This window comes from Bactrocera dorsalis, chromosome 3 (genome assembly GCF_023373825.1).
Source record: "Bactrocera dorsalis isolate Fly_Bdor chromosome 3, ASM2337382v1, whole genome shotgun sequence".
Taxonomy (NCBI): Eukaryota; Metazoa; Arthropoda; class Insecta; order Diptera; family Tephritidae; genus Bactrocera; species Bactrocera dorsalis.
Genome location: NC_064305.1, coordinates 90088692 through 90102117, shown reverse-complemented (window position 1 = coordinate 90102117; position 13426 = coordinate 90088692). Strand labels below are relative to the sequence as shown.

The 13426-nt window shown below is 38.3% G+C and overlaps 1 protein-coding gene across 1 annotated transcript; it reads left to right on the top strand.

The window, feature by feature from the left end:
• The first annotated feature begins 1312 nt into the window (after positions 1-1312).
• On the top strand, positions 1313-12101 carry LOC105225449 (calcium and integrin-binding family member 2). Its single transcript, XM_011203908.4, has 4 exons — positions 1313-2008; positions 2105-2139; positions 4683-4948; positions 11824-12101. The coding sequence occupies exons 1-4, from the start codon at positions 1958-1960 to the stop codon at positions 12039-12041; spliced, it is 570 nt and encodes a 189-aa protein (XP_011202210.1). The 5' UTR covers positions 1313-1957; the 3' UTR covers positions 12042-12101.
• Positions 12102-13426: the final 1325 nt, after the last annotated feature.

The following is a 13426-nucleotide window of genomic DNA, read 5'->3' as shown; positions in this document are numbered from 1 at the left end:
ACCTATTGCCGGCCGACCTATTCAAATACGTCGGAGAAGAACTGATAAGGAGCATGCATCATCTTCTTTGTAGAATATGGTAGGACCAAATCATGTTCTACAATTGGAATTGAAGTATGTTCTGCTCAATCCACAGAAAGTGAGATCCCACAATCTGCGTAAACTACCGTGTGAGTAACCTTCTCAACGCCACATACTCGTATAATGCGTGAAAGATTAAAGCCCACCAAACAAACAAACTGTTTGGACCTTATCAGTGTCGCTTTAGGCCTGGAATATCAACAATTGACTAGATACTCACCATGCGCCAAATATAGGGAAGGACACGTGAAATGAGAATCGACTTGCACCACGTCTTCGTCGCATTCAAAGCTGCTTTAGACACCAACGAGCTGCCTTTATGCCGCGATTTCTGATTTTGGTATCCCCGAAAAACTTCCAGTTAAGGCGTTCTTCATCGGCAGGTGTCAGATGGGGTAAGGTCTGTCCTATAAGATAGGAGAGACAAAACTTTGCATCCGCACTTTTTCAAAAAGTCTTAACCAGTCAGTCAACGTAAGACTGAGCGTTGTCATGATCGAAAAGTACTGTCTCGTGTCTAGTCGCAAACTCCGGACGTTTTTCGGCAATCCGTCACTACTACTTAGATGAGTTGTTATTAGTAGCTCCTCTCCCCATCAATAGTTTCACCCGGTTTTAGAAAATTATACACAGATCGTTACCTTGGCGCTCATGTATATCTGGTATTGGCGTTGATTTGGCTGGTTAGTCAGGTTTCACATATGACTTTTTGCGGTTAGGGTTGTAATGGATCCATTTTTCATCATCAATCACAATCTGATGAAAAATGTAATTTTTATGGAAGGACCATTACTGAAAGTAAAAGAAAATTTCCTTTCAACGTCTCTTGGCTTCATTTTACATGACAATCAATTAACTTGCCCAGAACGATTTCGTGTTCCAAGCCAAAAACATTACTTTCAAACCAGAACAAGCCACTCACCGTCAACCAGTTTACCATATACTTTCAATTGCATATGTATACCGAAAACGACACAAGGACAATCGCTTTCCGACGTATGTTCGAAATATTGGAACCTCGCTTAATAACACAGCCGGTCCGTCACTATGTTATCCACTTCAAATATTCCTTTATTCTGCTTCATAAAAGAAAGTAACTACGATTTGAACCACCGTGCTCTGGAAATGAATGTTCGCAGTGAGAAACGACTGACTAACAGCGTCTGGGCGCACCTTGAAATAAAAATGCAAGCGAAGTAAATACGCTTTGCATAAGAAATAAGTAAAATATCTCCAACTTACGCTCAATACGAATTTTTAGTGCCCTTAAAATTACTATTCATTAATTAATATCAAAATGTGTGAAGACTTATTGCAATAAAATAGCGAATGACTCCGACCTTCGAGCTTGTTTTCGCATTTTGACGAGCAAACTTTCACCTCAACTAAGTGGGATCAACAAAAAACAGTTTTGCTTTTTCAATTACTGACTGAATGTAGGGTACAATACACATTTGCTAAAGCTACCGTAAAAAAAGAACACATTCACAGACTTACACACCACAGCCCGGCAGCAGGGCACTCCTTAATTAATTTACATGTGCCTGCTGAGCTAAAAAAAAAGAGCATAAATAACATAAAAACCGAATGCCATGCAAAATGTGAAGGTGTCGGGCCGTGCCCTGACAGGACACACCAGGAAGTGGAGCAGCCAACAGACAACAGTCGCACGTTTGCTGAAGAGTTCACGCGCGTGGAAAAATGCTGAGTTTGGAAAAATGTTTAGAAACTTTTACCATTCAGTCAGGCAGTGGAAGTCACCGTAGAAAGTTAAAATTGGACTGGGCAATTGTGAGTTTCGAGATTTTGTTTTTCAAACGGCTGAGTTTACTACACATACATCACACATCGAAAGCGAAGACAATAAAAAATCACTATGGGTAATAAAGTTGCCACATTCACAGAACAACAATTGGATGACTACCAGGTGCAACTCGCTGCAATTGATTATAAACCTTAGAAAGAGAAAAATATATATTTAACTTCTATTTTTAAATATTTACTTGCTCACTGGAACCCGAAGGACTGCACATTTTTTACGCGGAAGGAAATTTTACGGTGAGTTTGCTTGATTTTGAAGAAAAAATTGGAGAAAAGGTCTTTGCTGGAATAGCTGAGGTTAGCTTGTCACTTTTATTAAAAGTTTGTACTTACCTTGATAGGTACCGAGAAGGTGGAAGTTACTGAAAGACGTAATCTGAATCCCCAGTGGTGACGCTTCAATCAATACCTCCAACTGTCAATTATGGAAACCTGTGTAGAGTTCTTCTGAAACCGATTTCAAGCTTCTTGACGATAACGCTGTCTTTAAGATTCTACTTTAGCTAGTGTAATAATTTTTGTAGTGGAATCATTGAGTGAGATCATGCCATGAGAGGCAATCGAGTAATTACCTAGATCTGCGGTCACAAGTGTAAAAAAGGTATAAACTAGTGACTAGGGCAGCAGTTTTAAAAATGAAACTTTGAAAAGTAGTCCATATAAGAGCAACATCAGGTCTTTGTGCGTTGAGTTGCTGAATTAATAGGTTAGGTTAGTCTAATAGGCTAATGAGCCACGCATATACCAGTTTTGATCCTTAGCGATACCAGATGGAGTGCCGTTGCGTGAACCATGAAGAGCCAGATGTCGTGCCAAGCGAGCCGAGCGCATACGAGATGATCGTTGTTTCCCTAGTACGTTGTTCTTGACAATTCCGCAGCCTTCTTGATCTTTCAGTCCCATTCTGTAGGCGACGCCACCAGACTAACCAGTGAAAATTCTAATCATATTTCTCAGTGCTTCTCTTTATACATATTTTTGCAGTTTTGTACTCCGATAAATCGTTTCATATAGTTTTTCATACATAACGAGGTATGCTGCTTTCCAGATCGTCGTTTTGACACCGTGCATTGTACCAATGTCGGCCACGTATTAGGATGACAGTCATATATAACTCTTGGCAATCCCGTCCACTTTCTCATTACTCTCGATGAATTTGTGACATGGCACTCAGTAGAAATGAAGTCCCAAGACACTTCTGGCCAAAATTTAAAGCGAAGTTATTGCCCACGTAGATGTTAACTCAAGTCAAATTTTTGCTCTGACTTAGTAAAAAGAAGTCCATAGGGAGAACTTCTTCTTCTTTACTGGGGTAGACACCGCTATGCGGTTGCAGCCAAGTTAACAACATTGTCTTTGTTTCTTCTTTTGGCACTTTGGGGCCAATTCGAGATACGAAATTCAGCCAGGTCCTTCTCCACCTAATCTCTCAGCTCCAGTCAAAAGCAGTTTTGAAATCGACGAACAGGTGATGTGTGTCGATTCTCTTTCCACGGGTGTTTTCCAAGATTGGGCACATGGTGAATATCTGGTCAGTTAGGAATTTTCCACGCCTAAATCCGCACTGATAAGGTCCAATCAGTTGGTTGGCGGGAGGCTTTAATCTTTCTCACAATACGCCGGATAGAACCTTATACATATGCGATGTTGAAGAGGCTTATCCCATGGAAGTTGGCGCAGATTGTGGGGTCTCCCTTTTGGGCAGAGCTGACATCAATTTCGATCATCGGGCATGTTTTCGTCCGACCATATTCTACAAAGAAGCTGATGTATGCTCCTTATCAGTTTCTCGACGACGTATTTGAATAGCTAGGCCGGTAATCTATCGCCGCTTTGTTGTTCTTCAGACGGGCAATTGCTATTCTAACTATTTCATGGTCGGGCATTCGCTCCATCGTCTTCAATTGGGGAATCGCGTTCAAAATTTCCTCTTGTTATACTTTCACTGCCATACAGGAGGTTGGAGTAGTATTCTTCCATAAATTTAGTATGCTCTGGGCATCAGTCACTAGATCACCTCTGAGGGTTCTACAAGAGTAGTAGTAGGGAGAACTTACGGCAAAGTTTTGAAATTAAATAAATTATATAGTATACTCGTATATACTTAGAACTTAAAGCAGAGAAAACTCGTAGAATCGGTCACAATTCTCCTTTATGATTCAGTGCCGTAAATGGCATCTAAATGCCTGCAAGACGCCACCACACGTCGCCCCTAAACTGTCAGCTTTAAATTTAAAGAGATCACTTTTAAACTGTTATGGCAGCTTGCAGCCTTGGCCGCTTACTTGCAACTCCTTTTATTACTCGGTAAGGATAATTTCACACTGACCTCAGCCATTGACAGCGAACTGCGCTCATAATTTTCACATTCGCCATTGTTGTCGTTGCGCTTCATTGTGTGTCTTGCAACATTTCGAACAACTCCTTTGTTGTGCACATTCTTCGTGTGCGCTTTGTTCGTGCGTTTTTATGTGCAACATTTTGCATGCATTTACGTTTTCGTGCCAGAAGTATCGCTTACATTCCCGAACATGCCGTCATTATGGTCTTTAGCCGTGGCATGCTTATCGATTGCGTAGGCGACGACCGCGTGGCGAGGGCAACGGCGCAACAACACATTAAAGACGGCAACACGGAAACTATTCGCCTGAAATGTAGAGCCGTGGACTAACGGAATGTTGCCAAAATCGGAATGTTTATTGTGGTGTATAAATATCCGCTAACTAATCCTTACATACGCTTTCTTTTCTTTTTTTTTTTGCATTTTCCCTTTGTCATAGCGTTCACAAGCGTTTTCGCGAGCTGCGTCCGGATTTGGTGCCACGCCAAATGACGGAGGGCCAGGCGTCCAGTGTCAAGGTGCCGTGCGAGTGCATTGAGAAGATGCCCGAACTGCGCGAGAACCCCTTCCGGCGGCGCATCTGTGAGGCCTTCTCGCGCGATGGCCAAGGCAATTTATCCTTCGAAGATTTCCTGGACGCATTGTCCGTGTTCAGCGAGCAGGCGCCGAGGGACATTAAAGTTTTTTATGCCTTCAAAATTTACGGTGAGTACGTGAAATTGCGCGCGTCTTTTGTGCGCTGCTGTCGTTTCTGTTGTTCTTCTTGTTGTTGTTGCATTTTTGTTTATTGTTTACGTTTGTGGCTTTGTTGCGCTAATGGTTAATGCCTTTGTGCTTGTTTGTGAGCGTATGTGTGTGTGGCAGCGAATTGTGGACAACAAAGGTTGGTTGTTGCTGTTGTTGCAGTTGCCATTTTGGCGTATTTGGCTTAACCGCCATATTTGTGTTCGACCGTGCTTACGGCCATTGTCTATCGCTTACACAGTCATGCTTGCGCTTTTTTAAGTACATGTATATTGGTGTGTAGGTCTGTGTATGTGTGTGAGCTTTTGAGTCGCGCTGTTTATTGTCATTTGCATTTTTTGTCTAAAATTTGGTCACCACTACATGCTTACCTCACACGCTGTGCAGTCGAGTGGGCGCGACGCGTCAGATTTTGGCAGTTCGCCTCACACACACACACACACACACGGGCGCGATATATGTTTTTCCGAGAATGTGTGTTTTTGACATTTGAATGCGCTTTGTTTGAAAGTCACAATTCACCGTTATTTTTTCTTTATTTTTGCGTTGCTGTTTTAGTTGCGTCTTTCGTGCGGCAACTTTATCACAATCACGACCAGCACTAATATTTACCGCTCTAATTTCTTTTTGCTGTGTGTGATGCTTTGTAATAAACAGAAACACAAATTTATGATTGCAATTGTGGAATTGTTTATAACATATATATTCATGTGCACACACTCAAACTCACATGTATATGTATGCTGGTATATGCAATTTCCCTTTTATCTGAGTTCAAGGATATTCTGCATATGCTTCAACTGAGCAACACCATGCAACATAATTTTTCCACCAAATACATAGAATTTAGCTTTCTAACCAATAGTGAGTCGATAATGTAAAGCGACTTCTCTATACATACATACATATATGGTAGGGCACCACGTTCGCCGTGGCGTATGATGAACAAAATAAGCGTTCGAAAATTGTAGCGTTAACGTAACCGGAACGAAATCGGATTTTGCTTAGTACCCAAAATCACGTATAATTTTTATTGTCATATTAAAAAAAATGATGATTTCTGTTCTAAAAAAGCTTCTCCAATCTCAAATCTGTTACAACTGTATATAAAAAAATTAAGCTAATCTCATTCTTTACCCTTTTTTTCCAAATGCTTTGCTTTTTCTTTCAACATAGGTTTTGTGAGTTATGTGGATTAGCTCTAAGAGGCCACGTAAACTTTATTACAGTAAAATGTACCATTAGACACACCATTAGATCAAATTTATCGGCTTCAAACTAGGCTCTTGAGTCAATACTGTCATATTAACGCTTTCCCCAATTTCCCATATACTTGTTATAAGCCATGGCTGAAATGGCGAATAACTTAAATCGACTAATGGCGCTCCAAAACGAATTTTTCAGTTTCAAAAATAGCTAAAAGTCACATGAAGTCAATCTGGCGAATGGCCTGAGCGATGACTCTCATTTCGTGTTTAGCCAGAAAGTCAGTCACAATCATGCTAGAATATGATAGGGCATTATGGCGGTGACAAAATCCATGAACTCTCTGCCCACAAATCCGGTCGTTTACGAGGAGTTGCTTCTCATAGACGCTTCATAATGACCAAGTAGTATTAGTTTAGAACTAATTCATGGTGAACCACATCACTATAATCAAGGAAAATGCTAAGCATCGCCTTGATTTTAACAGACTTAGACGTGTTTGCTTCGGTTGCGTCCCATTTTTAGAACGGCATGGAATAGATTGTTGAACCATTTCGACGTCATATGTATTTATAAACCCACTCATCAGCAGAAATGATGCGTTTGTTATACAAGTAAGTAGGACCCTTAACTCTATCTCCTGTATCTCTGTGCTATTTCGTAATTCGAATTTCACGTCCTTGGGTGCGAGTCTAGCATTGACACGATTTATAACCAAAATATGTGAAGTCGATTCATTAGAAATGTTCAGATCCTCTACTATATCTCTGATGTCAACACGAAGATTTTCAAACACTATTTCTTTAACTTTTTCGATGCTATCGTCATCAACTGAGGTGGATAGAGACTCGCCTGAGGCAGGTTTTCGTTGACTTCACATCCTTCAATCAATACTTTGAAACTTGTTAACATCAAATATTATTCAAATACATGTTTCGTGATATAATAATTCCTCAAACCACTTCTGTAACATTTTCAACGATTCGTCCTTTTCATAAGCACTTTTTTGGATGGTCTTCAGCTCCTTCGTCGAATTTTGTTTTATCCCTTCAATTGACTGAAAACGAGTTCTACAAGAAAAAATTACACGGAGCCAAGTCTGGCGAATCCTGTGTTTGATCGATGTAATTCATTGCGTTTTTGGCTTTAAATTCGGTCACAATCATGGCATTTTTCCAGAATTACAGGCGTTTTTCTTACGCAACTTCCTCAATACGGCCAAATAGAACGCCTTATTGGCCGTCTATCCCTCTGGTACAAATTCACGATGCATCAATCCACGAATATGAAAAAAAACAATGAGCTTCAACTTGAGTTTTGACCGCCTTTGGCGTGTTTGTTTTTTTTTTTTTGATCTCGACTCGATTTTTCCCATCACTCCGATAATTGTTGACTTGTTTCCATGTCAAACTCACCTCTTTTGAAGAAGAAAATTCACCTTTATCGGAATGGATCGAGCAAGACATTTTGTTTCAAGCCCAAAATATCCATCAAAATCAATCGAACGGACTCGCGAGGGATTTCGAGCTGTCTTGCATTTCATTAAATCGTCAAAAAAAAAATTGATATCAGTTAAAATTTGTTGAACAGTGTTGCATGACATGCAGCTGTGCCCATAACATTTGTGCTCTTGCATATATTCAGTTACGACCATTCAGTTGGTCATTCTGAGGACTATAAAAGAAAATAATATCTTTTGTAACAAGTGCAGTCGCTTCTTTTTCAGTGTCCTTTTTAGCTTTCCATATATATACTAGCGCAAGTGTTGTTGTAGTGAGTTGAATTGGAATGAAAAATATACTAGTTGCGTTGCAAATTCATAAGACAATCTGTGTCGCTAGAATAAATATTTCATTGCAAAACAAAGTGCAAGTGAATTCGAAAACAAAAGTTATCCGAACGCACAACTGCATTCCGGAGCGTGTGGCAACATATTTGTGCCGTGCAACAAAGTAGTGTTTTGCATATTTCAGAGATTTTAAAGATTAAATAGTTACTAAGTTTTGGCAGAGATTTGTGTTAGTGTTTTGCCTTTAAAAATTGTTTGCTGATTTTTTGTTACAAATTTGAAATGAAGAATTTGAGGTTAACAAGTTTTGGAAGTGTTCCAGAAAAAGCGCAACAAAATGAAAAATATAAATATAAAAACGAACAGAATTTATTTGAATTCTTCGGAAACAATAAATATCGAAAATACTGCCAGTTTCTTGATTGATATGATTGGTGGGTTGTTGTTATTGTAGCGTCAGAAAACATTCCTAAACTTATTTCGAGTCATAGTGCCAAGTTGAAGTCCTTCGCCGGTTAAAAATCGGGGTCCATCCGGTTACTTAAACCCGCCTGTCGTGGGAGAGGTTGGTAGCTAGTTAAAAGTGCTGCCATCATAGGCTCATTCATCACCGGATGCTTCATTTTGATGTACTGTTGTAGGTTCTTATAGTCTTGCTATTCCGTTTCTTCGTTGCGCTGAACCCAATTGTTATTTCCAATGCTCCTACTTATATCCCTTAAGCTTTATGTGGACTAACATTCTGGGTTTGGTGGTTGATGGGATCCAATGCTTTTTCAAAATGCGTATTAAGTCCTCTGTTGATCGCTTCTTGGGGGCATAGTTTATGGCTTCGCGGCGGATTCTTCTAAAGAGGCTCCCAGCTTTACTAACTCGTCTGTCTTTTCGTTGCTGAAAATTCTGCTTTTACCGGGAATTGATGAATGAAATCAATCAATATTGTTTTTGCTTCCGATTTATTGGTTCTTGGACAAGAAATATATTTTTTAACAGTACTTCTTCTCACTGTGCCTTTTAAATATTCAGAAACTGCCTGTGTCTTGGACTAGAATCCACCCCTCGATCTCAAGAGACAAGTATGCAAATCTAGAGTCCTCAGAATACATGAACGAAATAACCAATATAAAGATGAATTTGATAAAAAAAAATTATTCCTTCTTCTTCTTCTTTACTAATAGTTTCCAAAAAGTTGAAATTCCGCAAAGAGACAACTATTGAAATCATAAAAATCCTTCTTCTTGTTGATGAGACAAATTTGTTATATATAAAGCATTTATATTTAATATTCATCCCTTCAATCACCCAAAATTTGTAAAAACTTCCAACTCCATGCATTTTTAGCTTAACTCTACTTTACTTACTCTCATTCTCACTCTCGCAGCTCCTTCGCCATCGAAATTTCATTGAAGCATTTAGCAAATCGGAAACAACAAATTATTTATGCAGTTTGTTAAAAGCAATCAGTTTGGGATTTGTTTTTGTTTTGTTTTAATCTGCTTATGCGCTGATGGTATCTATGTATAAGTGGAATTGAAATTTTCAATTTCCTCTTGTAATCACGCCGTAAATAAATGCCGACAGAATCTATGCATTTTTAATATTAAACGCCTAAAACAATATGCAGCAAAGCACAGTCAAACATTTTTACGGACTTATCGAACAAAAGCCACAATTAAATGGAAATCAAAGTCGACAACTCACACATCGATAATGCCGGCAGACTAAAGCTTAGGCTGAAGGCGAGTTAAAAGCTCGAATACATATTTCCCTGCGTATATTTGTTGGTTTTAATATTCACACAGTCTATATTAATACTAATAAATTTTATTATTTCAGTGTCTGCGTGTCTACGTTTGTGTGTAGGTGTTTGAAAAATATATTCGCTTTCATATTTGCATAGATTTTGAAAGTCTTGTAAGTGCACATTTTACTTAAATCTTTTCTGAGTTTCCAATGGCAAAATCAATAATTCCTTTGTCAACGCCAAGCTAAATTTCTTCTTCTATTTTAATGCATATTATCTCAAATGTAGTGGTAATTGGTGAAAGCGGCTACCCGTTATAAATTCAATGTTACCAAGTTGTATTTCTTCCTACATTTTGCATAGAGTGTACATATTTTCATATTAGTTTAATTTTCATTTGGCAAAAAAAAATAATATTGAAGACTCAGCTCAATAAACATAATAAGCAGTGATAAATATGTTGCATTATATACGTTGAAAGCGCTTTAATAACTGCCACGTTATAAAAATTATGTACCAGATTTTCACAGTTCAAAAACCGGGAACTGTTCCTTATCCGAACCCTGAACCAGTAAGCATGGCAAGTTGACACCCTCAAGCCAAAAATGCGTCTTTATCACTATAACAACAATAACAATTCCAAAATCACGTAAGTCTATATTTTAGTTTTTCGATTTTGAGTACATTAAGAAAAAAGTTCACATTATTTTGACTAGTCCGAAACTAGTGACATCAGGACCAGGTATAAAATGCTAATATAAGGTTTGAGAATAACCAAACGAGTAATTTTATTTTATATTGTCGCAGTTCAGAGACCAGAAACTGAACTTTATCCGAACCCTGAACCAAATAAACATGGCAAGTTGATACCCTCAAGCTAGAAATGCGTTATTATTACTAAAAAAATAAAAAATTCTAAAACCACGTAAATATGATATTAGATTTTCGAGTTTGAGTCAATTTGACATAAAATTTCATTTTATTTTGACTAGCCCGAAACTAGTGACATCAGGACCAGTTACAAAATGCACATATACGGATTTAGAATAACCAAACAAGTCATTAAATACATATTTTAAGTATTCTAACAAAGACAATGCAGCTTGTGGACTTGAAGAGCATGAAAACTGCTAAGTGTCTTTATAATTTATTGCGAAAATAATTCGATTTCCTCAATGTGATGTCGTGCATTTCGAAAGTGTTTGTGTTTATTTTTGTTCACATATAATAGACATACATATATACATATAATTCTCTGTGTCTATTATAAGCCCATTTGTTTGTATTTCTCCATAAGATATTAGAGTCTTATAAAATATGCATATTAAGCGGTAATGCAATTAAATAAAATTGAATAAACTTCCCTAAGATACACCCGAACGACGAATGCATGCAACGATATGCGCCTAGATGCAGACTACACTTTATGCTCACAAATGCATATGCATACATGTATGTGGAGGTCTACGATGTTGGTGTGAGAGCTGAGTGCATGCGCCGAGCAATAAAATTTCATTGCTGCAGGTAATCACTACAAATTGTAATGCATTATAGGGGCAAGAAATGAAGAAAATTTTAATGAAAACGACGTTGCAGCTTCAATGTGCCACTTTCCGCCTGTGCCGCACGCCACCCGTAAAGCAGAGCAAATTACTTTGGCTACCAAAACCCCACAGGTCGATGAGCCGCTACGAGACCTACATACCTGTACGCAACACACACAAACACACGCATGCTATCCACAACACCTTGTGCTATCACACGCCAAATGGCATACACACACACTCATTCATGCTTTGTATTGTAAATTAGACACATGTATGGACGTATGTGTGTATGTATGTACGTATGCATGTGCGTGTCTGTGTCGTTGCTTGTTGTCACACATTGGCATTTGCATGCACGTCCTGCTCGACTGTTAAGCCCCTCACTACTTAACTGCACTCCTAAGCAAACACGCACACGCACGGACACATGTAGAAACATATAGCTAGCCGCACACACATACATATATAGGTGCCTGTATAGCTTCACATTTAACTGAGCACAATTTAACCTGTTTGTTCGTTCAATTCCATTCTCCACTTGCCTCAACAGATTTTGATCAGGATGGCTTCATTGGTCACGGCGACCTCATGTCTTGCCTCACCACCATGACGAAGAACGAGCTGAGTCCGGAGGAGCATCAACAGATTGCCGATAAGGTAATGGAGGAGGCGGACGTGGACGGTGATGGGAAATTGTCATTTCTAGAATTCGAGCATGTCATACTGCGTGCCCCGGACTTTCTCTCTACCTTTCGCATACGCATCTAATGTACCATGATATACTAATATGCAGATATGACTCTGAGACGTTTTTTCTACAAATACAAATAAACATATACACACATAAATGTGTATATAATTTGCATACGTGTTGTTTATATTGCAATTTTCAGCATGCTGCCGTCTGTACACACATCTATAGTCACATATATGTACATATGTATATACAAAAAGATAAAACTTTATGTGTCGATGCTCTCAATTGAATTCGAGTACAATATGTGGAATTTCGGATTGAATGATTGACTTCGATTGCAAATGCAATTGCTTAGGTGATATTTATGAGAGATTTCATATGCAGGTAAGAACAAGAGCGCAAAACACATACATATGCTCATTTGATTTGTTATGAAAATGTGTTTATTTACACATGAATCAATACTTCGGAGACGTCTTGAGGCCGGTAGAAGATTTCATTTATTTGAAGTTGTTCTTGGAATGAAGTGCAATAGTCTGTAGAAGCAACTACCAGCAACTATTTATTATATGAATTTAAATATTATTAAATTATATCATAAACTACGGAATGGAACTCTTAGTTAAGAGACTGAAAAACTAAAGATAATGACTCTACATTAAACCTACTGGTGCCTTTGAAATGAAAACAAATTAGAATTTTAGAGAAGCCCCGTATTAAAGGTTGCCAAGCCAGCTCAATCACCACAAATAATGCTGACATATAAATTTATGACCTTCACGATTGACTACAACTAGTGGTTTCCGGTTGGACATACTTTTATACCACGTTCATTAATTTGTAAATATTCTCACTGAGGTGCTGGAGGAATTCTGATTCATGTGCTCAACAAATCTGAGACGTTTTCAAGACGATACACTGTTATGAGTAAAACACACTTTGTGTGTAAGATAACTCACATATTGGCCGATATATGTGGTAGAAAGTCACCCGGAAGTTCGAAAATCTTTATATGAGTTATGTGGGAGCTTATGGATGTATTGATTCGATTTTTGATATACAGAGTTACCATTGTCAGGAAGGGTTTCTCTCGAAATATCAACTATATATGCCATACTTTGGCCGATATTTTCGGTTAAAAGTCAATTATAGATACTGGGGTCCACATATTCGTTAATCAGATTAATTGGATTGGATTTTTGGTCATAAGGTAGCATACTTTAAATGTATTATTAAAGCAAAATTTTGTTCCGTTATAATAATTACTTCTTGATTTGTGTACTAGATAGTGAAAGAATCAAGGGAAACTTAAAATTATGCTATATGGGAAGTAGACATGGTTGTGATCCGATTTCGTCAATGACATATGAATATGAGAAGAATGCCGCGTTCGAAATTTAAAATATATAATAAAGCCCCCCTCATATCATCTCTGAGATCTTTGAATTCCGCATAT